The sequence below is a fragment of the Lampris incognitus genome, chromosome 2 (assembly GCF_029633865.1).
Source record: "Lampris incognitus isolate fLamInc1 chromosome 2, fLamInc1.hap2, whole genome shotgun sequence".
In the NCBI taxonomy this organism is placed as follows: Eukaryota; Metazoa; Chordata; class Actinopteri; order Lampriformes; family Lampridae; genus Lampris; species Lampris incognitus.
In genome coordinates, this window is record NC_079212.1 from 149,328,060 (window position 1) to 149,355,976 (window position 27,917).

At 44.6% G+C, this 27,917-nt stretch overlaps 1 protein-coding gene across 1 annotated transcript; it reads left to right on the forward strand.

Annotated features, from left to right (window-relative positions):
* The first annotated feature begins 1,269 nt into the window (after positions 1-1,269).
* rem1 (RAS (RAD and GEM)-like GTP-binding 1) lies at positions 1,270-27,371 on the forward strand. Its single transcript, XM_056274990.1, has 4 exons — positions 1,270-1,618; positions 15,390-15,468; positions 19,633-19,835; positions 26,940-27,371. Exons 1-4 carry the CDS (start codon positions 1,270-1,272, stop codon positions 27,215-27,217), a joined length of 909 nt encoding a protein of 302 aa, XP_056130965.1. The 3' UTR covers positions 27,218-27,371.
* The last annotated feature ends 546 nt before the right edge of the window (positions 27,372-27,917 follow it).

Below are 27,917 nucleotides of genomic sequence, written 5' to 3' on the forward strand. Positions count from 1 at the left end.
GAGTCCAGTGGCAGCGTGCTTTACACCACTCCATCTGACGCTTGGCATTGTGCTCGGTGATGTAAGGCTTGCATGCAGCTGCTCGGCCATGGAAATCCATTCCATGAATGTCTGAATGTTCTCATTCATCCAGGTCATGGTTATCCACAGGAGTTGAATCAAGTGCAACTGGGCTTGATACCAAGTCCAGTTGCACTTGATTCAGCTCCTGTGGATAACCATTCCATGAAGCTCCCGGCGCACAGTTTTTGTGCTGATGTTAATGCCAGAGGAAGTTTGGAATTCTGCAGTTATGGAGTCAACAGAGCGTTGGCGACTTTTATGCACTATGCGCCTCAGCACTCGTTGACCCCGCTGTGTGACTTTACGTAGTCTGCCACTTTGTGGCTGAGTTGCTGTTGTTCCTAAACGCTTCCACTTTTCAATAATACCACTGACAGCTGACCGTGGAATATTCAGCAGGGAAGAAATTTCACGAACTGACTTGTTTCAAAGGTGGCATCCTATGACAGTACCACGTTTGAATTCACTGAGCGCTTCAGAACGACCCATTCTTTCACAAATGTTTGTAAATGCAGACTGCATGGCTAGCTGCTTGATTTTATACACCTGTGGCAATGAAACACCTGAATTTACTGATTAAGAGGTGTGCCCCAATACTTTTGTCCATATAGTGTATGTTAACCCAGTGCTCCGCTAAGCTATGCTAAGTTAACCCAAGCCCCCATACACAAATAAATGATTAAAAACTAGGGAAAATTTAAGTAAACTCAATGTAACATAATTAAAATGAAAGTGAAACTAAAACTAACGAAACTAAGCAGAACTGAGTTTAACAAAAGTAAATAAAGTAAAACGTAATTAAACCTATGATAAACTAAAAACCTGAACCAAACTAAGCTGAGCTGAGCTTAAAACAAAGCTAAATGAAGTAAAGCCTTACTAAACGTAACTCAGCTCTTCCCAGCATAATTAAAACTAAAATTAAATAAAATGAAACTAGCTAAATTTGCCTCTTAACTCTTTCTCCTTTTGTCTCCACCAGCTCCTGTTACTGTTACGTCATGGCATTCATGCTATTATCATAGCAACATGATCTCCAACACCCTGACGCTGTTACCATAGTGACACGCCCTTCAACATATGACACTGTTACCATAGCATCAAGACGTCCGACACCCTGACACTGTTACCATAGCAACATTACGCCTGGAACCATTACACTGCAACTATACTAACATGACTGTCTGATGCTGTTACCATATCAACATGACCCTCAACACCCAGAGAGAGAAAGAGCCTCTACGGCGTCGAGCTAGCACCCCTCTACCCTCCTCCCACTACTGCCAGACCTCCCCTGGGACAGGGGACTCTCACCAGCGTGAAGAGGGACTGGGGACCCTGCGCAGCCATGCCCTTCTGGGCCAGTCAGCATCATACCACCCCGGGGACAAGTCGCTCCACTACCGCGCCCAGTGGAGCTCTGACTCCGATGACGACTCTCAGAGTGATGCCGATTGTGTGTACCGTGTGGTGTTGCTAGGCGACCATGGCGTGGGCAAAACCAGCCTGGCGGGAATCTTCGCCGGGATCTCTGACAAAGATGTAAATTCTGAAGGTGGGTAGTTAATGTTAGCTAACCGCAGACTGCTAGTTAGCTAACTAGTAAGCAACCGTCAACTGAATACTGAAGTTACTCTGATAAGTGAGTAAGCTAATTTTTCAAAATTTCGAGTTAAGCTTATTAACTCTAAGTGACCTCGATAAAGTTAACTGGTGGTCTGCTGAATAAAGCTTGAGGGTAGTTAGCAGGGTGATTAACAAAACAAAACAAAAATACTTTACAGTCGATAATAATTTCATTTACTTTTTTGGATGCAAGTCAATCTCTTTCCAAATGATGAGCCAATTTAAGAAGAACTTTAAAAAGTTCAAATGGAGATTGGAGTTTCCACTCGCTGGTTGAAAACATTAAAAAAAGCAACTACATAAACAGAGCTCCGTAATTAAAACATGAAGGAGAAAATGGATGTGCTGACAACCATTTGAAAATTCTCTTGCTTTTTTAAGTTTTGTTTTTATTTATACGCCAACTTGTTCTTCTCATGTAAGTGTATAAACCTTTTGCAATATTTAGTTTATTTTCAATAGTTTGGCATTTTCATTAAATTTAGAATTCACACAAAACACAAAAGAACACAGCCACAGCTAAGTGATATTTTGGCAGGTAACAGCGTCATAAAGAAGGCTTCTTTCATGCTAAAGTGGCCTGGTTACATGGAGACAGTGTGGCCGGCCAGTTACAGGCTGACTCAGGTCTTACTGAGCCCCTGTGGTTCACAGATGTGCTATTTAGTTAATTAAATAAATGTTACAATTTATCAGATTACAAGATCCCATCACACTCAGCTTTCTGCCTGTCTGCCCTTCTGCCCATCTGTCTATCTGTCTGTCTGTCTGTCTGTCTGGGCTGTGACATTGGTTGTCCTAACTTTGACCCAGTTCGATCATTGACTGGTTTGTTAAGTCACATGCTTGGCTTTGATCGGCCCGAGGCAATGACTGACAGCCTGTATTGATCCAACCACAGTCCATGTGCTAACAACGAGATGTGGTGGACTGGGCTCACATGGTTTATGTTTTCACAATGGCTGAATATAAATGTCCAGATTAAAATTTAACCGCTGCATTCAGGTGAAGACTGGAGTGGCTTGGCCCGCCCCGTTCTATAATTCATCAAATCCGCAGAGACTCATTCAGACTTCCTTAAAGACTTCATAGAAACGTCCATGCAAAATTCATAGACTTCGTACAGACGTTCCTACAGATTTCCATAAAAACGTCGCACGAACTTCCCAGAAAGTTGAACCAGTTCCTCTGGACACAAGGTGTAGTGGGAGAAATGTTTCTTCACCATCTAAGGGACTTCGTCAGTCTCAGCTGACTGCAGGTATCCCCACTGTAGACCAGTCACTCTGTTCACGGTGGTCTATATTGAAGACCTGTTCCGGACCTGTTGCACGGACTGTGCTTTTTCAACCAAGATTTGTTTTTTCTTTTTCTCAAGCGAGGACAACCAGGCCTGCCAGGCGGCGCAACTAAACATGGCGGACGGCCCGACCCTCTCGTTTTTGACGGTAACATCGCCGAGAACTGACGTATCTTCGAACAAGAATGTGACATTTTCATCGTGCCAGCACAGTCTGACAAGCCGGCTCGCACACATACATGCATTCTCCTCAGTCTGGCAGGATCGGAAGCCATAGAACGTGAACGATCTTTTGTGTATGCGGGGGAGGCGAGGGAGCCCGGCGAGGGAGGACAAATCCTCGCCCTAGCAGATTCCAAGGAGGACCCCGAATGTCTCTAGAGGAAATTTCGGGAGATGTGTAACCCACAAACCAATGTTACCATGGAAAGACACAAATTCAACACACGGAATCAGAAAACTGGCGAGACAACTGAATCATATGTCTGTGATTTAAGGATCAAAGCGAAAAGCTGTAACTTTGGAGATAAGAAGAATTTATAGACTGACTGGTCTGTGGTATCAGTGATGACAATCTGAGAAAGGTGCTCCTGCGTAATAGTGGTTTCACTCTGACTAAAGCTACCTCCATCTGTCAAATTCATGAAATGACTGAAGAGCACAACAAAACACTGGCTTCTCCACAGCACTCAGTCACAAATGTTGATCCAGTCCAGGTTAAGCTCACGAGAAAACAAAAGCATGACGTAAAAGTAAAGGGTCACTCTGACAAAACAGGGACACACTGCATTTCTAACTGCAACAACTGTGGTGGCACTCATGCAGCAAGGAGAGACAAATGCCCAGCTTTTGGCCAACAATGCCGCACCTGCAAAAAGTGGAATCACTTTGAAAAATGCTGCAACTCTAAACAACAGCAAACCTACAACAGGCAGAGACCTAGGAGGACTCTTCATCAGCTAGAACCTGACCACGATGATTGCACTACAGATGAGACATTTTATGTCGATGGCATATCACTTCAAGTGAGTGTTGATTCAACTGATGCACAAATAGAGGGAGATGGTGATGCTTTTGTTACTGTGCAAGTTAATGGCCCACCAATTGAGACGAAAGTCGACACAGGTGCCAAATGCAAAGTTTTGTCAAAGGAGACATTTGAGAAGCTAAAAAGTGAAGAACAAATACGAGCATGCATTAAATCCACAAATCTTGTTGCGTACGGGTGCAGCAAAATAAAGACTATTGGATGGTATGGTTAAGTTGCAGTGCCACCTAGGGGGACAGTCATACATGTTGCCATTCGACATTGTGCTGGAGGATAGTTTGCCGCTGCTAGGACTACATGCAGGCAGACAAATGGGGCTAGTCTCATCCAGCAAAGATGTTCACCGGTTAAGCCCCACTGATGATGGTCTGTCCCACCAGATTCAAACAGAATACAGTGACCTCTCCTCAGATGAGCTTGGAAAGCTACCTGTAATCTATCAATGACACTTGACCCAGATGTGAGACCTGTTGTTTGTCCTGCACATTGCATTCCTGTAGCCATGAAAGACAGTCAAAGCTGAACTCAACAGGATGGAGAAACTGGGTGTCATCACTCCTGTACCTGAGCTGACCGACTGGGTGTCATCCATGGTCGCTACTAACAAAAAGGACAAACAAGAAATTAGAATATGCATCAATCTAAGAGACTTGAACACAGCTTTAAAAAAGGCCACATTTGTGTTGCCTCCGGCTTGGTCAGGCGTCCCTACAGACACAATTGGCCGTGTCTGCGGGTGGGAAGCCGGATGTGGGTATGTGTCCTGGTCACTGCTGCACTAGCGCCTCCTCTGGTCGGTCGTGGCACCTATTCGGGGGGGAGGGGAACTGGGGGGGAATAGTGTGATCCTCCCACGCGCTACGTCCCCCTGGTGAAACTCCTCACTGTCAGGTGAAAAGAAGCGGCTGGTGACCCCACATGTATGGGAGGAAGCATGTGGTAGTCTGCAGCCCACCCCGGATCGGCAGAGGGGGTGGAGCAGTGACCGGGACGGCTCAGAAGAGTGGCGTAAATGGCCGGATAAAATTGGGGAGAAACGGGGGGGGGGTGGTCAAAAAGGCCACATCACCCTATGCGGACTGTAGAAGAAGTGGCTGCACACATGTCAAATGCAACTGTGTTTTCTGTCTTGGATGCAAAGAACTCCTATTGGCAGACTGCACTTGACCACACATCCTCATTGCTAACCACTTTTAGCACTCCTTTTGGTCGCTACAGGTTTCTAAGGATGCCATTCGGACTCAGCTCTGCCAGTCAAGTGTTCCAGCGCTCCATGGAGCAGATTTTCGCTGGGTATCCCTGCGCAGTCATAGTCGACGACTTAATCATTGGAGGCAAAAGTGTGGAGGAATATGATGCCAACTTGAGAGAAGTGCTCAACCAAGCTAGGGAGGTGAACTTGAGGCTGAATCCTCTCAAGTGCAGGTTCTGGCTGAACCAGGTCAGCTATGTTGGTCATGTTTTCACTAGTGAGGGCTCTAAAAGCCATCCATCCATCCATTATCTGAACCGCTTATCTTGCTCTCAGGGTCGCTGGAGCCTATCCCAGCAGTCATTGGGAAGCAGGTGGGGAGACACCCTGGACAGGCCGCCAGGCCATCACAGGCCCGAAACACACACACACACACACACACACACACACACACACACACACACACACACACACACACACACACACACACACACACACACACACACACACACACACACACACACACCTAGGGACAATTTAGTATAGCCAATTCATCTGACCTACACGTCTTTGGACTGTGGGAGGAAACCGGAGCACCCGGAGAAAACCCACGCAGACAAGGGGAGAACATGCAAACTCCACACAGAGGATGACCCGGGATGACCTACTAAGGTTGGACTACCCCGGGGCTCGAACCCAGGACCTTCTTGCTGTGAGGTGACTGCTCTAACCACTGCGCCACCATGCCGCCCTGTCTAAAAGCCGACCCCTCCAAAACAAAAGCCATCAATGAATGCCAGTGACAGCAGATGTCCCAGCCCTGCAAAGATTTCTTGGGATGGTCAACTACCTCGGAAAATTCATCCTGAACTACAGTCAGCTGACGGCTCCACTGCGGCAACTCACACACAAAGACACAGAATGGACCTGGCACGAACAGCAGCAAAATGCGTTTGAAGTACCAAAGAAGCATATATTCTGCCCTCCTGTTCTGTCACACTACGACGTCAGCAAGCCAATGACACCTGTGATGCTTCACAGTATGGACTCGGTGCAGCAGATTTGCAGGAAGGGAAACCTGTGGCCTATGCTTCATGGACACTCACTGACACGGAAACTAGATATGCTCACATTGAGAAAGAACTGTTGGCAGTGGTGTTTGCATGTTCACAGTTTAACGATTACATCTGCGGCAAGCCTGTGACCATCGAAACGGACCACCAGCCCCTGGTCACCACACTGAAAGAGCCCATCCATGCAGCACCAGCAAGACTTCAAAAGATGACGTTAAGACTCCAAAATTACAACATCACTCTCATATACAAAAGTGGAAAACAAATGCATCTGGCTGACACTCAGTCTCGAGCTCCTCCGAGTTCCACAGTGCAGCACGCTGATGAGTAAAGCTTTGATGTGATGACAGTCAGCTACTTATGCTCTTCTCAACCGGAAGATTAAAGAGACACACCGCTGATGACACAACCTTGCAGACTCTCAGCACTGTCATCAGGCATGAATGGCCCAACAAACAGCGCAGTCTCCCATCTGCTGTTCATCCCTATTTTCCTTTCAGAGATGAGCTAACCATTGAAGATGGGGCTATCATGAAAGGTCACAAAGCTGTTATTCCCCAGTCACTACAGAATGAATGCATCAGCAGCTTGCACAGAGGACATCCTGACGCTAAAGCCACTAAACGGAGAGCAAGAGGCATAGTTTTCTGGCCCACATTAACAGACGACATCAGCAAAGAAATAAAGTCATGCTATGTGTATACCGGCACAAAATCCCACCAGCAGAAAGAACCACTCCAGTTGCATTCAGTTCCAGATCTGCCTTGGTCTACTGTGGCAACGGACATCGTTGACTGGCGCAGCCAGCAATATTTGGTGTTAGTGGAATCATATTCAGGGTGGAATGAGATTGACCTGCTTTGTGATACTACCTCTGCAACAGTCATCACAAAACTCAAGGGACACCTTTCAGTTCATGGAACACCTCACATGCTCATATCAGACAACGCCAGGCAGTTCACAAGTCAGTGCTTCAAAGATTTTGCTACTCAGTGGGACTTCACCCATGTTACCAGCAGCCCATAGTATCCCCAATCTAATGGGTTAGGCGAAAGAGCTGTTCGCAGTGCTAAACTACTCATGGAGAAATCTCACAGAGATTGAACAGATGTTCTTTTCAATTTACTAAATCTCAGGAATGTGCCACGTGACACAAAGCTTGGATCTCCTGCACAGAACTTATGTCAAGGCAAACACGCACCACGCTCCCTGTCTCAAGGAAGCTACTTGAACCACACATGCGTAAGCCACAGCAGGTAAAAGCCCAGCTTCTCAATAAGAGACTGTCACAGAAGCTGTATTATGACAAATCAAGCAGATCACTTCAGCCTTTGATGGAAGAACAGGTTGTCAGGTTGCAGACCCAACAAGGTAACAGCTGGACAGGCATGGTGAGGGAGGTTTGCAAAGAGTCCAGATCGTACCTCGTCCACTCTGAAGGAAAGGTGTACAGGAGGAATCGCCGAAACATTCTGCCTGTAGCCGAGCATCCCCTAGCACAGCTCGATCCAAGTGACACTGACCACCAGGATACTGGACTTGGGTCAAAAGACCACAACACTCTCATAGGTGAGAGACAAGGACTTTTGGACACTGAACAGCCTCAGGTTGAGGTTCCTGGAGCAAACCTACCGTCTAACACGACTGAAAGACTGTACAGGATAGGGCTGGGCGATATGGACCAAACATTATATCTCTGTATTTTAGGCTGAATGGCGATACACGATATATCTCTCGGTATTTTCTACGAAGTGGCTAAATTTTCAGTTGTAAGTCAAAGCCACATGTGAGATGTCACAAGCACTTTTATTGAAACAGATTAAACAGATCAAAATAAAATGCAGACAGGGTTTTCTTCCCTGTTTTAAAATATACAGCTGCGCAATATATCAACATGTACATGAACAATTATCTAAAATAAATAGCCTATATTAAATAGAAATAGGTCTCTCTCTGAGAATGCAAACCACATTCCAGATTTTCAGTTTAATAACTTTGTGGGGGGGGGGGGATACAGAGCTGCCGCTCCCTGAATTCTCCTAAAATTGCACATATTTACACTTAAAACGAGTTGCAGGAAAAATAATTACGATAAGGTCTACCTAAAATGACCATGAGCGGTCAAAATGGCCGCTCGGAATTTGCGCGTGATCGTGCACGTCATGTCAGTATTTATGACGTGTGTTGGTGGCGTCATTTCCTTCATGAAGTTCGTTGCTCTGTCCTAGAAGCACACTAGCGCCCCCCAGTGCAGAGAAATAGTCTAAACTTGATGTTTGATTATGTCCAACATGTCTGGGTACAGACGCACCATGACCACCACCGAGGGGTGGCAGCATTTACAGGCGTTGGACAGCGGCCATTTTAAATTGTTTGTGTAACAATATCTGTTCTTTCTCAGTGGAACGTTTGAGGTTAATGTTTGTTCCTAGTAGGAAGATTGAGTGTGGGACACCGTTCGTTGTGGTTATGTGGCTGGCGCGAGCCGCATTGTATTCTTGAGGACTGCAGTAAAGACGTTAACTTTCCCTCCAGTCTCCGTCATATCTACAGAAACAAACACACTGAAACACGGTGGCAGCGGTATGAACCTGGAAGCCGTGGTTGGAAGATGTTTGGAAGTGCAGCGATCGCCTTTGAGAACAAGAAGGTAGCAAGTGCAACCGGATGCTAGCTATGACAAGCTAATTACTCCCCGCCAGTCGGAGAAGTTACAGAGTGGGAGCGCGTGAGTAGCTAACGGCACCATAGCAACCATGGAGAGTGCATTGAAATCTAGCCCTTACCTGGAAAAGATGGAGGGGGGAATTCACGTTATATATGGATCTTACAATGGAGCAATAGGAAGAGGCTGTTAAAGTGAACGTGCTGTACTATTTGATCGGGGGAGAGGGAGAGAGATATGTGAAACACTTGGGGTGGGTAGCACAAGAGACAACCTTTTTGTGGAAGAAGTACTCTCGGCATTAGCTGCGTTTTGTGACCCTAAGAAAAATGAAACAATGGAGAGATATAACTTTTTCACACGTAGTCAGGGACAGGATGAGAGTTTTGAAAAATATCTCACTGACTTAAGAACCCTGGCTGTTACATGCAACTTTGGAAATATCCCAGGCTCTCTTGTCAGGGATAGGATAGTGTGTGGGACATGGGACTCTCGTCTGAGGGAACATTTACTCAGAGAGACAGATCTGACTTTGGACAAATGTATGCAGATTGGAAGAGCGGCAGAGCTCTCCAGACAAAGAGCCAAGGCCTTAGAGGCTCAGAGTGCACAAGCAGTCCACGCAGTGTCACAAAAAGACAGACCAAGAGGGACAGACCCCAGTGAGGAGGTGAACACTATCCAATGCAGATACTGTGGGCGGAGACATGAGAGGAAAAAAGAGAAATGCCCTGCATATGGGAAAATGTGCAAGGGCTGTGGGAAAAACAATCACTTTACTACAGTCTGCAAAAACATGGGTTCGGCTAAGAAAAACAGTTCTGTCAATGGAACATGCTGCAGAAGAGTCAGACAGTGAGGGAGGTGTGCTGTGCATAACGTTAAGCCCAGGGTCAGAGACTGTCAATATGGTTCAGAAGGCAACCACAGAACCTGGTACTGCGCTGTATGCAACCATGCTGGTGAACAGAAAACCAATCAGATTTCAGCTGGACCGTGGTGCTAGTTGCAACATCATCCCTGTAAGCTTCACACAGGGCAGGCACCTAGAGACATGCAGCCGGGTGTTGGTGATGTACAATAAGAGCACCCTCACACCACGCAGGAAGTGCACACTGACAGTGACTAATCCATGCAACAAGAAGTCATACAGGGTGGAGTTCATTGTGGTTGACAAAGACACACACAGACCCATCCTAGGGAGTAGAGCTATCCAAGCAATGGAGTTGATCACAGTACAACACCATAACATACAACACCATAACATTTGGGAGGCCTGTAGAGGTGCAGTCCGACCATAAGCCACTCAAGAGCATAGTGACCAAACCACTGCTCAGTGCACCTAAAAGACTGCAGCGCATGCTGATGGGCCTGTAGGGATATGAAGTCAGACTCCGATACTGCCCAGGGAAACATTTAGTGCTGGCTGACACCCTGAGCAGGGCGTATCTCACAGGGAAGGAGACCAGAGGCTCTGCGGAGGTGGAAGTAGAGTCAATCAACATGATGCACTATCTGCCAGTGTCAAGTGAGAGGCTCCGGTCCCTACAGAGCGCTACAGAGTTGGACACAGACCTGCAGATGCTGAAGATGGTGATTCAGCAGGGATGGCCGGCAGTGAAAGAACAGGTGCCCTTGGCAGTGATCACGTATTTCCACCACAGAGACAAACGTAGTGTGCAGAATGGGGTTATCGTCAGGGGAGAGCGAGTTGTTGTGCCTGCGGCCCTTTGGTCTGAGATAATGCAGAGAATACACTCTTCCCACATAGGGGTTGAGGGATGTCTGAGACGGGTCCGGGAGTGTGTCTACTGGCCTGGCATGAATGCACAGCTGAAAACCTACATGGAACAGTGCAGCACATGCAGTGCTTGGACTGTAAAGCAGCAAAAGGAGACCTTGAGGTCAGATGAAGCCCCAAAACGTTCCTGGGAGAAGGTAGGGACCGATCTGTTTTTATTTAGTGACAGAGAATACTTTATCACTGTGGATTATCTCTCACACTTCTGGGAAGTGGATCAGTTGGAGAAAGATACACAGTCGAAAACAGTGATTCGGAAGCTGAAATCACACTTTGCCAGATACAGTATACCCGACACTGTGTACTCAGACAACGGCACTCAGTACACATCAGAAGAGTTTAAACCCTTCAGCAAGGACTGGGACTTCACACACAAAACGTCCTCTCCAGGCTATCCACAGAGTAATGGAAAAGTGGAGTCGGCAGTGAAAACAGCCAAGAGACTGATGGCCAAAGCAAAGAGGGCAGGGGCTGATCCTTATCTAGCCTTGCTAGACCACCGTAATACCCCATCACAAGGCACAGAGAGCAGCCCCGTGATGGTGCTCATGGGAAGACGCACAAAGACACTGCTGCTGATGAGTGAGACGCTGTTGAGACCTAGAACAACCACGCGTCATGAGGCAGTCAAAGAAAACCAAAATCGACAAGCAAAGTACTACAACATCTCAGCCAAGGACCTCACAGAGCTGCCCCGTAATGACAAGGTGAGGGTCCAGCCAGTGACAGGGCCTAGACACTGGTGGCAGAGAGCGACAGTCCTCAGACCAGTGGAGCAAAGGTCATATGAGGTGAGAACAGAGCAAGGCCAGGTTTTTAGGAGGAACAGAGGGAGACTTCCCCGCAGCAGAGGAATGTGTGGAAGATGAGGAACAGGCCACAGAACAGGCAGAAGGAACACCGATAGACATGGAAATGGAAACTCAAATGGGGGGCTCAGATGGGCCAGTACTGCCAGATGTGGCCCACACTCCTCGCTCTAGGTCTGGTCGACCTTTGCGGAGACCAGCACACCTGAAAGACTTTGTTCGAGTCAGCTGACAAAAGGACAGTACACATTCAGTTCATGGACAGTGTCTAAGGAGTTCCTGAGGGCACTTGAAAAAAAATACACAAGGGACTGTATGTTAATTAATGTTATGTTTGAAAAAGAAAGGGAAACATGTAACAATATATGTTATTTCTCAGTGGAACTTTTGAGGTTAACGTTTGTTCCTAGTAGGAAGCTTGAGTGTGGGACACCGTTTGTTGTCGTTATGTGCTTGGCGTGAGCCACATTGTATTCTTGAAGACTGCAGTAAAGAACTTAACTTTACATTCGGTCTCTGTCACATTTATAGAAACAAACATGTTGAAACAGTTTGAAAAATAGTATTAAAGTTGTTAAAATGTTAATTTTGGTGTCAGTTAGTTTCTTAAAAGACATACTTGCATGTGTAATGCATTAATATCTCAACTGGGTATTTATCTTGACAGAATATAGAGTTTAAAAACAGTGGCGGTCAAAATGACTGCCCATGGTCGTTCTAGTAGTTTTTGTACTCCCTTGCCTAAAGGACTGTTATATATTGGGCCAACTGAGGATTTCGTTTTGTTGGTGCAATTCTGATTACCAAGCGAGATGGAAAACGATGGAAGACAACATGCCCGGGACACTTCCAACTCAGGCACGCATAGGGGATGAAGGACTAATTAGAGACTTCATGGAAATATGTAATAAGTGGAGTAGTTTCTCTGAAAACATGGCTAAATGCTATCTCTGGCTGGTTTGAAGAGATAAGAATTGCGAGATGGTGCTCTGACGACCTTAACGTTATCCCCAACAAATTATACGCGAGGATGGGCTAATCGGCCCCTGCCTGGGGCTGCGCCCTACAGGAGGAGGAGGAGGACCTTCACAAGGCCGTGGGTCACAGATCAGAGACGACCCACATGCAGAATCCCTGAGCAGAGGCCGGAGTTAGGCAGAAGAGTGACTTCACTGATGTTACTGGCAGGGCAAAGTCCAGTCCGCTCCACAGACCGGAAAGAACAAAACACCAGGCCGACCGAGCTGAGGTAGGGGGCATAAGGCGAAAGGTTGCAACACGGAAGCAGGCACAGGTCAGAATCCAGAAAAAAGCCAATACACACAATCAGGCGGGACACGAAGCCGGCAGGGAGCACACACTACGGCCTGGCAAAGAACCAGGGCCACCTGCCCACAATATATTGTAGCAAATTCGGGGGGGGGGGTAGCTCAGCCGGACCGCGAACCCGAATCTCCCGCGACAACGTTAACCGCTCGACTAACGGGCCCGACCCATTAGCTGAGTGCTACCGAGCTTCTTCATCCGTGATCGTTACATCGACCCCTTCCTTTGGGATTCGCCACAGCCAGGACGCGAACCTCGGGCGACTACGGTAACCACTCGACTAAAGGGTCCGACACGTTAGCCAAGGGCTAACATGTCTACTTATCCGTGCGTTACAGCAGTGGTTCTCAACCTTTTTGGGGTCCTGGACCCCCTGCGTATTTTTGATCTACCCTGAGGACCCCTCCACCTGATCTTGGGGGAGGGGGGTTGCAATTTGATAGAAACAGTAGAAACTGCATTTTAAATTGCATTAGAGCATTTAGTCACTCTTTGGGGCAAAAATAAGAGCTTTCAGTTGTAACTTAGATATAGTTAACAAAACAGAATTCTTATGCAGTAACTTTCAGATATATGTAACAACACAGAATATGTATTCAGTAACTTTCAGATATATGTAACAAAACAGAATATGTATTCAGTAACTTTCAGATATATGTAACAACACAGAATATGTATTCAGTAACTTTCAGATATATGTAACAACACAGAATTCTTATGCAGTAACTTTCAGATATATGTAACAACACAGAATATGTATTCAGTAACTTTCAGATATATGTAACAAAACAGAATTCTTATGCAGTAACTTTCAGATATATGTAACAACACAGAATATGTATTCAGTAACTTTCAGATATATGTGACAAAACAGAATTCTTATGCAGTAACTTTCAGATATATGTAACAAAACAGAATACGTATTCAGTAACTTTCAGATATATGTAACAAAACAGAATTCTTATGCAGTAACTTTCAGATATATGTAACAACACAGAATATGTATTCAGTAACTTTCAGATATATGTAACAACACAGAATATGTATTCAGCAACTTTCAGATATATGTAACAAAACAGAATATGTATTCAGTAACTTTCAGATATATGTAACAACACAGAATATGTATTCAGTAACTTTCAGATATATGTAACAAAACAGAATATGTATTCAGTAACTTTCAGATATATGTAACAAAACAGAATATGTATTCAGTAACTTTTAACAATGCAAACGGGAGCGAGATCTCTTATTAAAATACAATAAATTACACTTGTGAAACAGATGTAATTAGAGAAAAAAGTCCTGTTACCCTTTATAGTTTAGGTAGATAAAGGTCTCAGTCACATTTGAGTAAAATAATCCTATTTCTATAAATGTCATAGGATCTTTTTTTTAAAGGTATTTTATTTTCACGGACCCCTTGCAATTACACCACGGACCACTCGGGGTCCGCGGACCCCCGGTTGAGAAACACTGCGTTACACTACCCCCCTCTTTCGGGCATATCAACTCCCTCACGCCTCTGGGCGCATACGCTTCCGATGACATCATCATCATCCCACTTCTGACACCAGTGTGGCGAATCCGGGGGCAGCCCGGCCGGACCGTCACAGCCGGGACGCGAACTCGGATCTCCCGCATCGCGGGCGACAACGTTAACCAGTCGACTAAAGGGCCCGACCCGTTAGCCGTTAGGCTAGCTAGCGAGCCTCTGCTCCCGCGGGCGTTGCGCTGTACTGGGTAATGAAAGAGACAAGCGACGAGTGCGGCAGAATGAGCAAGTGATAGGCTGACAGGTCGTACAGCGGGAGTACCGGTGGGTGGAGACGGTGTTCCGGTGGGGCAGTTGGCAGGTGCTGATTGGAGAATGAGCGGAGGGGCGTGTGCAGGAGAAGCAGCAGGAGGGAGGGGCTAAGAGGAGCAGGAAGCTCTGGCGGAGTTCAGGACATGTGGCTCAGCTCATAAAACGCTCAGGTCAACAACGGTCGGTCCAATTATCACAAAACTTCCAGGATATGTCCACATAAGTACCTGACAAATACCGCGAACGTTTTATTCAAATCAACCACTAGCGGGCGTTAGAAACACGCACAGAAAAACGGACGTGGAATGACACAAATCAGACTATCAATCAGAAATTGTTTGCCCAATCACTAGGAAACTTGCAGGATATATTTCATAACAGTGTTAAACAACATGTGTAAAGCTATTTTGAACTCACTCAGTAGGGGGCGCCACTAGTTCCAAACACATGCATGGACGTCCAAACATCACCAAGCTTGGTGGATATTTGTAATTAGGCTTTTGAAGCTGTCAGCTGGTGATGGTCTGTGTTGGCTGCTTGCGGCGATATTTGATGGCTTTTACATTTGATGGCTGACGTTGTTTGCTGCTTCATGTTTGTTGTTTACAACAGGGATTTTTGTTGTTCGTTGTTGTTTACTGTTTATGCATGCTGCTTACTGTTCGCTGTTGTGTTCCAGAAGACACGTACGAGAGGACGCTGACGGTAGACGATGAGGACACTACGCTTGTCGTCATGGATACCTGGGAGGCTGAGAGACTGGTACTACTTTCACCATGTGTGGTGTGTGTGTGCGTGTGTGTGTGAGTGTGTGAGTGCGCCTTATACTTGTGTGTGTTTCTTTTTCCAGGCTGATCTTAACCCATAGGTGGTCTCTGAGTGATGCTGATCCAGTTGAGTTCTCGTTTGAATCCTCTGCTGCTGATCCTCCTGTTGCACACATACATGACCCGATGACGTACATGATAAGATTTCATGATGACATAACATGACGACATGCACGATGACATGATGACATGACATGATAACATGATATGAGGACATGACATGACGACATGATGTGACGACATGACATGATAACATGATATGATGACACGATGACGTACATGATAAGATTTCACGATGACATAACATGACGACATGCACGATGACATGTTGACATGATAACATGATATGACGACATGACAACATGATATGATAACATGATATGACGACATCATATGATGACATGACAACATGATATAACATGATATGACGACATGACAACATGATATGATAACATGATATGACGCCATCATATGATGAGATGAAAACATGATATAACATGATATGATGACATGATATGACGTCATGACAACATATGATGACATGACGACATGATATGACGACATGATATGACGACATGATATGATGACATGAGCACAAGACAACATGATGACATACATCACATGATAAATGGGCTGCATTTTATATATACTTATATAGCTGCAACAGCCACTCAAAACACTTTACATTCAACTAATGTCTCTCTCACACACACACACACACACACACACACACACACACACACACACACACACACACACACACACAAATGGTGTCAGCCGTGCAGGGTAACAACCAGCTCATTGGGAGCAGTTAGGGTTAGGTGTCTTGCTATAAGTGACATCTCCACATTTTTGCAAGTAGGAGCCGAGGATCGAACCAGCAACCCTCCATTTACCAAACAACCTGCTCTACCTCTGACCTGCCACTGCCCCAAAATGATGACATAGATGACATGATATAATAACATCATGACATACATGACATATGATAACATGATGACATACATGACATGATATGATAAAATGATGACACACATGATATGACATGATAACACGACGACATACATGATATGATATGATGATAAAAGGATGACATACATATGATAACACGATGACATACATGACATGATAAAACGATGATATACACATGATACGATAACACGATGACATGATATGATAAAACGATGACATACATGACATGATATGATAAAATGATGACACACATGATATGACATGATAACATGATGACATACATGATATGATATGATGTGATAAAATGATGACATACATATGATAACACGATCACATACATGACATATGATAAAACGATGATATACACATGATAGGATAACACGATGACATGATATGATAAAACGATGACATACATGATATGATATAACATAATGACATACATGATGTGATATAACACGATGACATACCAGACATGATAAGATATAATAAAATGATATTATATGATAAAATGATGATACATGATATGATAAAATGATGACATACATGATATGATAACATGATGACATACGTGACATGATATGATAACATGACATACATGATATGATATGATAAAATGATGACATACATGATATGATAACATACTTCACATAATGCATGATGTCATGATGACAAAATATGACAACATGATGAGATACATGATGACATGATGACATACATGTGAATGACATTATGATATACACAACATGATAATATATATGTCATGATGATATGATGAGTCAAGCCAAGTCAAATCAAATTTTATTTGTATAGCCCCATATCACAAATTACAAATTTGCCTCAAGGGGCTTTACAGCAACACAACATCCTGTCCTAAGACCCTCACATCGGATAAGGAACAACTCCCTAAAAAAAACAAACTAAAAAAACCTTTTAACAGAGAGAAAAAATGGGAAGAAACCTCATGGAGAGCAACAGAGGAAGTATGTATATCATATAGTATATACCTCCTCAGAGGCGGTATATATCACCATGTCATCATGTTATGTATATCATCATGTCATCATGTTATGTTTATCATCATGTCGTCATGTTATGTATATCATCACGTCATGATGACATGTTTGTCATCATGTCATCATGAGATGTCATGATGACATGATGAGATACTTAACATGATGGCATGATGATATACATGTCATGATGACATGATGATATACATGTAATGACGACATGATTATATACATAACATGATGATATACATGTCATAATGACATGATGATATACATAACATGATGACATGACATACATAACATGACATGATGATTTACATAACATGATGACATGATGATATACATGTCATGATGTCATGATGATATACATAACATGGTGACATGGTGATATATACCTCCTCAGAGGCGGTATATATCACCATGTCATCATGTTATGTATATCATCATGTCATCATGTTATGTTTATCATCATGTCGTCATGTTATGTATATCATCACGTCATTATGACATGTTTATCATCATGTCATCATGAGATGTCATGATTGCATGATGATATACATGTCATGATGTAATGATGATATACATGTAATGATGATAGGATTATATACATAACATGATGATATACATGTCATAATGACATGATGATATACATAACATGATGATATACATGTAATGATGGCATGATAATATACATAACATGATGACATGATGATATACATGTAATGACGGCATGATTATATACATAACATGATGATATACATGTCATAATGACATGATGATATACATAACATGATGACATGACATACATAACATGACATGGTGATTTACATAACATGATGACATGATGATATACATGTCATGATGTCATGATGATATACATAACATGATGACATGATGATATACATGTCATGATGTCATGATGATATACATAACATGATGACATGATGATATACATGTCATGATGGCATGATGATATACATAATGTGATGATATACATGTAATGATGGCATGATAATATACATAACATGATGACATGATATACATAACATGATGATATACATGTCATAATGACATGATGATATACATAACATGATGACATGATATACATAACATGACATGATGATTTACATAACATGATGACATGATGATATACATGTCATGATGGCATGATGATATACATGTCATGATGACATGATGATATACATGTAATGATGACATGATTATATACATAACATGATGATATACATGTCATAATGACATGATGATATACATAACATGATGATATACATAACATGATGCTATACATGTAATGATGGCATGATAATATACATAACATGATGACATGATGATATACATGTCATGATGTCATGATGATATACATATCATGGGGACATGATGATTTACATAACATGATGACATGATGATATACATGTCATGATGTCATGATGATTTACATAACATGGTGACATGATGATTTACATAACATGATTACATGATGATTTACATAACATGATGACATGATATACATAACATCACATGATGATTTACATAACATGATGACATGATGATATACATGTCATGATGTCATGATGATATACATAACATGGTGACATGATGATTTACATAACATGGTGACATGATGATATACATAACATGATGACATGATGATATACATAACATGATGACATAATATGATGGCATAATGACATGATGACATGATGACATGATATGATGGCGTAATGACATGATGACATAGCATGATGACATGATGATATACATAACATGATGACATGATATGATGGCGTAATGACATGATGACATAACATGATGACATGATATGATGGCATAATGACATGATGACATGATGACATGATATGATGGCATAATGACATGATGACATAACATGATGACATAATATGATGGCATAATGACATGATGACATAACATGATGACATGATATGATGGCATAATGACATGATGAGATGATATGACATATAATGACAAGACGACACGATCTCATGATGCAGCATTCTGTCTCGCGCGCACTCTCTGTCTCTGTCTCTGTCTCTCACTGTCTCTGTCTCTCTCTCTCTCCTGGTCTGAGTCTATGTCTCTCTGCCGGATTGGTTCAGGACTACTGTATGCGGGTGGGCAGTGCTTATATAATCGTCTACTCCATCACGGACCGCACCAGCTTTGACTTCGCCTCTGAGCTCCGGATCCAGCTGCGCCGTACACGGCAGGCGGACAACATTCCCATCATCCTCGTGGGCAACAAAAGTGACCTGGTCAGGTCTCGCGAGGTGGCTGTGGAAGGTATGAGGTCAAAGGTCACACGCATGCACACACACAGATAGATGCACATGCATATAACGGCTGGTTAGTTTGTGACTGAAGCTAAGTATAACATCAAGTATTACATCAAGTATAACATCCTATCTTATCACACATGATAACTGTGAGACATAATACAAAAAGAAACGGCATCCAATAGAACAAAGAAATAACAAGAAAGAAAAATCTATAGCATAGATTTGAAGATATCTGAGCAATTACAGAATTTTCAAGTTTTATAGTCAGTGTTTTCAAAGGTAGAATGAGTAGGATTTTTCTAAATATCCATGTATAGACTCAGACAAAAATAATCCTTCTCAATCATCACTTGTAAGCCACTGGATGTGTGTGGCGGTGTCTGTATCTGCACAGACCCTGTCCCCTGCCTGTATTTTCTTAGTTTTCTTATTTTGCTGTGTACGGGACGTTTCTGGGCATTAACCTTTGGGCAGCAGGAGTCTATAAAAGCATAGTTACCAGGTGCCAGATCCAGATCATACGCATGCATCCAAGATGAGACACATGCATGTCTTTTTGATGGTGGGAGGAAACCGGAGCACCCGGAGGAAACCCACGCAGACACGGGGAGAACATGCAAACTCCACACAGAAAGGACCTGGGACGGCCCGGGGTTCGAACCCAGGATTTTCTTGCTGTGAGGCAACAGTGCTAACCACTGGACCGCTGTGCCACCCCAATGGCAGACACAGTGCCAAAAAGACGCAAACATGGCGAGGCGAAACCCCAAGCGGACAAAGCTAGTTCCAGACTGAGAGGGAATCTGGGGTTGGCTTTCACCTGCTGGTGAGCACGGACGGAAAGAACCGGATGAAGAGCAGTGCCAAGGTGAGCTGTACACTGGGATGTGTTGTGGCGACGGTGGTCAAGCGACGCGTGCTGCTGGTGTCATTTAGCAGGGGAAGAGGGGGAATCCTACTCATTCTACCTTGAACTAATGCTCACGCTCGTCCTTCTTTCACCTGTTTCGCTTTATAAACATGTTTCCCAGACACTATAAACACATTCGTTACAAACCAAATACTCCTGTCAACCCACTTCTTATCAAATAAGTCAAGTCAGTTTGGTTTGTGTAGCCCAGTATCACAAATCTCAAATTTGTCTCAGGGGGCTTCACAGCAACACAACGTCCTGTCCTTATATCCTCACATGGGATAAGGAACAACTCCCTAAAAAACCTTTAACAAGGAGAAAAAACAGGAAGCAAGCTCAGGGAGAGCACCAGAGGAGGATCTCTCTCCCAAGACGCACAACGTGACATGATGTTGTGTTTACACAATTTACACAACACACCACTGAAAGAGGATAACACAGTTATAATGGAATTATAACTGTGTTATAATGGAATATAGTGGTATATGAAGAGCATGATGAGGAGGATGCCAAGCAGTGTCCAGACACCACCGGAACAGCCCAGGAACCTGAGCCACATGACCACCATCACCATGTACACGAAAAACCCCCAAAACATTAGTCACACATCTAAGAGAGAGAGAAGGATATAACATTGAAACAGGATATCAAAACTATATCGATTTATAAGATATATAAAAAGAAAATGTGATGAGGGGGATGCCAAGCAGTGTCCAGGTGGTGACCACCATCACCATGGAGACCTGGAGGAGGACAGACTGCACATACACACAAGGGAGACTCACATCACACCATTCGCACACACAGAAGAACAGAAAGGTGAAGACATCATTCAGAGAGAGAGAGAGAAAAGACATGTGAGAGAAGACAACAGTTTGCAATAGTCAATACTCTATACACTATAATCTTGTCGGCAGAACAGTGGTTGGTAAATTCACTGAGACAGAGACCGGCCCACCATGCAGTACAGGCTGTGAAGCACTCAACTTAAAGACAACTAATTGTAGGCTAAGGCAAAAAGATGAGTGTTAAGTTTGGACGTAAAGGACTCAACAGACTCTGATGGTCTGATGGCAGCAGGCAGGTTATTCCACAACAGTGGAGCCCGATAGGAAAAGGCCCTGCTGCCACCAGCTGACTTCTTTTTAACTTTGGGGACACACAGGAGCCCTGTATTTTGAGAGCAGAGGGCTCGAGATGGCATGTAAGGTTTAAGGAGATCAGACAGGTAGGATGGAGCAAGTCCATTTAGGATTTTATAAGTCGGCAGAAGCACCTTGTATTCTGATCTAACATGGATAGGAAGCCAATGAAGGGAGGCAGGAATTGGTGTAATATGGTCACATTTCCTAGATTTAGTTAGGATTCAGAGAATTTTGATATAATATTACTATAGCAGACACAATGCGTTCTTCCAGATAAGTAGGACTTAAGCCAAGAGAGAGCTAAGCCAGAGACACCAAAATTACAATTTAATCTATCTAAAAGTATACAGTGGTCAGTGGTGTCAAAGGCTGCGCTGAGGTCCAGTAGTAGAAGCACAGAAGTGGAATCAGAGTTGATAGCCAGTGGAAGATCATTCACCACTCTGGTCAGAGCAGTTTCAGTGGAGTGACAGGTCCTGAAAGCCGACTGAAAAGTTTCATATAGATGGTTTTCTTCTATATGGGTCGAAAGTTGTTGATACACAACTCTCTCTGGTACTTTAGAAGAGAATGGAAGATTAGAGACTGGCTGATAGTTATTAAGAGGCCCTGGATCAAGGTGCGGTTTTTTAAGTAGAGGTTTAACCACAGCTGTCTTAAAACTGCTGGGAACAATGCCAGTAGTAAGTGATAAGTTAACAAAGGCCAGAGGTCTTTAAACAGTTTTGCTGGTAAGGGATCAAGTAGGCAAGCAGTTGGTTTAGAAGCTGACACGAGCTTACTCAGAGTATCAAGAGAGATAGTCTCAAAAGCTGTAATAACTGGGACTGTCAGTGACTCGTTGTGTAGATATGAATTTGATGGCAGCGCGCCGGACGCAGTGGCTACTGTGGTTCCCTGTTCAGTGTTGTGTTTTCTTTGTTATTTACACGTTAGTTTTAAGTGTATTTACAAGTGTAGGTCCTGCGCTCTTCTACAGCTGTCAGGAAGTGTTAAACCTCAGAAGGGATTACTCACTTCCCTCCACCATCACGGACAACTTCCCCCTCCATATTATCCGCTCACCGGCCTCTCAGTGGAAACACTGCCCCCTGTCGGCAACATGAACAGAAGAGGGGGGAACGAGGCGGGCTACCTGCTAAGCTAAGTAGCGCTCCCTTCAAAGTGTCCCTCCCCGGCATCTTCATGGCTAATGACCGGTGGTTAGCTAACAACATGGAGGAGATAAGACTCAGGCTGGCCTCTCAGAAAAGGCTGCAGAACTGCTGTCTGATGATGTTTACGGAGACTTGGCTCAACAGCAACATGGCGACTCAGCAGTCGAGCTAGCGGGCCGCACAACCTTCCGTGCCGACAGGACAGCGGACTCCGGCAAGACCCGCGGAGGAGGTTTGAGTATTTATGTCAGTAACTTTTGGTGCAACAATATAAAGATGGTTGAAAGGCATAGCTCTGCTGATCTGGAGCTCCTTATGATTCAGTGCAGGCCTTTTTACCTGCCCAGGGAGCTAACGGCCATTACCATCACCGCTGTATACATCTCCCCACATACTAATGCTAAGGTAGCACTTAAGCAGCTACAATGTGCCATCAGCAGACAGCAGACCCAACACCCGGACAATGCCTTTATCATAGGTGGTGACTTTAATCAGGCTAACCTCAGGGCTGTATTGCCCAAATCCCATCAGCATGTCTCCCACCCCACTAGGGGACAAAACACCCTGGACCATCTCTATACAAACATCAAGGACTCATACAAAGCTTCTCCCTGTCCCCACCTGGGGTATTCTGACCACCTCTGCCTGTTCCTGGTCCCAGCCTACAAACCCCTAATAAAACGGGTCAAGCCAGCAGTAAAGACAATCACTGTCTGGCCAGAAGGAGCAGTCTCTGAACTCCAGGACTGTTTTGAAAACACAGACTGGAGTATTTTTGCACATTCAGCTACCCATGGCTCCCCTATAGACATTAATGAACAGACATCTGCCATACTAGCCTACATTAACTTTTGCACTGAGAGTGTCACAACAAAAAATCTATCTGCACCTTTCCAAACCAGAAACCCTGGATGACCAGTGAGGTCCGGCAGCTGCTGAAAGTCCGGGATGCAGCGTTCAAGTCAGGTAACTGTGAGGCCTACAGCGCAGCCAGATCAAACCTCAAAAAGGGCATCAGAACAGCCAAACATAAATATTCCCTACGAATAGAGGACCACTTTCACAATGATCCCCAGCGAATGTGGCAAGGCATTCAGTCTATCACAGACTACAAAAGCTCCAATAGTGGTCCCACTGTCCATGATGCCTCCCTGCCAGACAAGCGAAATCATTTCTATGCCTGCTTCACCAAGGACAATACTGACCCAGCCACAAAAATCCCCAGCCACCCAGAAAACCAGGTGCTCACTCTATCAGTTGCAGAGGTCAGAGAATCACTAAGTGAACACACGGAAGGCTGCCAGACCGGACGGCATACCAGGTCGGGTCCTCCAGGAATGTGCCGACCAGCTGGCTGAGGTCTTCACAACTATATTTAACCTCTCACTGTCCCAATCCATAGTCCCGACATGCTTTAAGACCACCTCTATCATTCCTGTCCCCAAGAAACCAACATCCACATGTCTGAATGACTACTGACCCATAGCACTCACCCCCATTGCCATGAAGTGCTTTGAAAGACTGGTTCTGGCTCACATCAAAAACATTATCCCCCCCCACATTCGACCCAAATCAGTTCGACTACCATCCCTAAAGGTCTACTGAGGATGCCATTGCCACTGCCCTGCACTTTGCTCTGACCCACCTTGAGCTTAACAACACATACATCCGGATGCTGTTTATAGATGACAGCTCTGCCTTCAACACTATCATCCCCGCCAAACTAACCACCAAACTCCTCTCCCTTGGCCTCAACCCCTCCCTCTGTAACGACCCTGGACTTCCTGACCAACAGACCTCAGTCTGTTGGTCAGGAAGACCTCAGTCTGTTAGGTTCCTTCACCCTGACCCTCAGCACAGGTGCCCCTCAAGGCTGTGTTCTGAGCCCCCTTCTTTTCTCCCTCTTTACCCACGACTGCCTGCCAACTCACCCTTCAAATGTTATAGTTAAGTTTGCAGATGACACCACAGTCATTGGCCGTATCACCAACAATGACGAGATGGCCTACAGGGACGAGATTGAGCACCTCAAATCATGGTGTACTACCAACAATCTTGTCCTCAATGTGCAGAAGATGAAGGAGCTGATTGTGGACTTCAGGAGGTCTAGAAGCTGCAGCCACTCCCCCATACACATCAATGGGGTGGAAGTGGAGCGTGTTTCCAGCTTTAAATTTCCTGGAGTCCACATCAGCGAGGAACTTGCCTGGACGTTAAACACCAAGGCCCTTGTGAAAAAGGCCCAACAACACCTGCATTTCCTGAGGAGGCTGAGGAGCGCCCGTCTATCCCCCAAAATTCTCACCAACTTATTTTTTTATTTTTTTTCAAAATTTCTTTTATTTATTTCTAGTTTTTCCCCTTATCCCACCCGATTAACCCAATGGCATATGGCTGGAACTCTTGTCGAATAACTCCCCTGGCTCACGTTTCCACAGGAAGGAGATAGTCGTAACACCAGCTTCCTTCAAACTCGTGTCGGCTGCTCTCGCTATTTTACACGCTGAAGCCTCGCATGGATTGCATTACCCTCAGGCCGCGAAGGAGACGTAGGGAGAATGCTTTCGGTTGCTTGGCTGCAGGCGCCCGGATGGGCCAGAGGGGTCGCTGGAGAACAATGAGTCCCCGAACACTACACCGATCTACACCCACTATCCCTCAGGTAAGGGTGACCTAATGAATGCCTTAACCCGTGGACGCTCTGGCCGTGACCAGTTACGGTGAGTCTGGGATACGAACCTCCCACTGCACCTCAGTAGACCAGAAAGCTCTGCAGCGGGTCGTCAAGGCAGCCCAGCAGATCACCGGGACCCAGCTTCCATACATTAAAGACATTTATCACAAACGCTGCCTTCGAAGGGGTCTCAGCATCAGCAGAGATCCCACCCACCCCAACCATGGACTGTTCTCCCCCCTGCGCTCTGTGAGGTGCTACAGGAGCCTCAGAGCCCACACTACCAGCTTCTTTCCCCAAGCTGTTGCCCACCTGAACCTGGCTACCCACTGAATGTCTGTAGATATTTTTAAATATTTTGTACTCCAGCTCTCTTTATTTTCAGCTTTCGGTCTTCATGTGTGTATATCTTATACTCTGTTTGCTGTGTCTGTCTGTGTCTGTCTTGCACTGTTTGGTGAAGCCACAGCCTCATTTCATTTTTAACATGTGCCTGCACATTGTTTCTAATGACAATAAACTGAATTGAATTGAACTGAATTGAATCAGCAGGAGTAGATGGAGTTGAAGAACTAATTTTGTTTAAGATCTCATCAACCTTATTGCAGAAAGTCTAGAAATTCATGGGCCGTGATTGATGAGCAGCTAACAGACGGCTGCTTTTTAGTAAGTTTAGATACAGTGTCAAAGAGAAATCTGGGGTTATGTTCATTAATATCGATTAAGAGAGAGAGATACGCTGGTTTTGCAGCAGATAAAGCACGTTTGTATTTCAATAAACACTCGTGTCACGATAGGTTAAAAACTTCCGATTTTGATTTTCACCATTTATACATTCCAGTCTCCTGTAGGCCCACTTAAGAGCACGTGTCTTGACGTTAAACCAGGGTGTAGGCCTCGTGTCTGTGTGGGTTTCCTTCCACCATCAAAAAGGCATGCATGTTTGGGTTAATACTCCTGCCCGTGCCCCTGACCAAGCCAATGGAAAGAAGAACTGTCGAGAGTTGGTCCCCGGTTTCTGCAGCTGCCCACTGCTCCCATAAAATAGGATGGTTACATGCAGAGCACAAATTTCATTGTAACTTGTACAATGATGAAATAAAGTGGCTTTCTTCTTCTTCTTCTCTGTCTCTCTCTCTTTTCCTCTCTCATTTTCCCTCCTCCATCTCCACCCACCCTCCCCTCTTCCCTCCTCCCGTCCTCTGTGTTAATTTCCCAGAGGGGCGTGCATGTGCCGTGGTGTTTGACTGTAAGTTCATCGAGACGTCGGCATCTCTCCAGCACAATGTCAGCGAGCTCTTTGACGGCGTTGTTCGTCAGATCCGACTCCGGCACGACAGCAGCGAGGTCGCTCAACGCCGACGTTCGGTTTATAAACGAAAGGAGAGTCTCACCAAGAAAGCCCGGCGTTTCCTGGACCGACTAGTGGCTCGCAACAACCAGCGCATGGCCGTCAAAGTCCGGTCAAAGAGCTGCCATGACTTGGCTGTGCCCTAAAACAGCCAATCCAACAGGAAACCCTCTTTAAGGACATGTTTCCATCAGGAACCTTCATAAGTGTGACATGAAGTTGAGAGGTGTGACAAGCAGAAGATAGGGATTCTAAAAGGCTTCAGTCTCTCTGGGATTGGTTGAGCTTGCCATGGAAAAAGATAACAATCATATTGTCTCTTAAGTGAGCTCCACCAATTAGCCAGAGGCTCGCAGTGATTGAGAGCGAGATTTCATCCAGTAGCTGAGTCTGGTCTGAGGACATCACATGAAATCATGTTTTCCTGCTTTCCTCCTCATCAATTCCTGGTGTGCTTCTTCTTCCTCCACTGCTTGAACATTCACTTCATGGCACAAGATTCACCTTTGCATTAGGAGAATGTACATCAAGCCCTTTAAGAATGTGTGAGAATTGGTCTGGTCTGATCTGAACTGGTCTGATCTGATCTGATCTAAAGTGAAGTGAAGTGAACTGAGCTGGTCTGATCTAATCTAATCTAATCTGATCTGATCTGATCTGATCTGGTCTGATCTGATCTGGTCTGAACTGAACTGATCTGAACTGATCTGGTCTGAACTGAATTGAGCTGATTTGGTCTGGCATGGTCTGGTCTGAACTGCTCGGATCTGACCTGACCTGACCTGAACTGAACTGAACTGAACTGAACTGATCTGGTCTGGTCCGATCTGATCTGAACTGATCTAG

Excerpts from the sequence above, each read along its gene's own strand:
- rem1 (XM_056274990.1), top strand. The coding sequence starts at position 1,270 with ATGACCCTCAACACCCAGAGAGAGAAAGAGCCTCTACGGCGTCGAGCT. Across the intron at positions 1,619-15,389 it reads CAAAGATGTAAATTCTGAAG|AAGACACGTACGAGAGGACG; the intron begins GTGGGTAGTTAA and ends GTTGTGTTCCAG. Across the intron at positions 19,836-26,939 it reads TCGCGAGGTGGCTGTGGAAG|AGGGGCGTGCATGTGCCGTG; the intron begins GTATGAGGTCAA and ends TTAATTTCCCAG.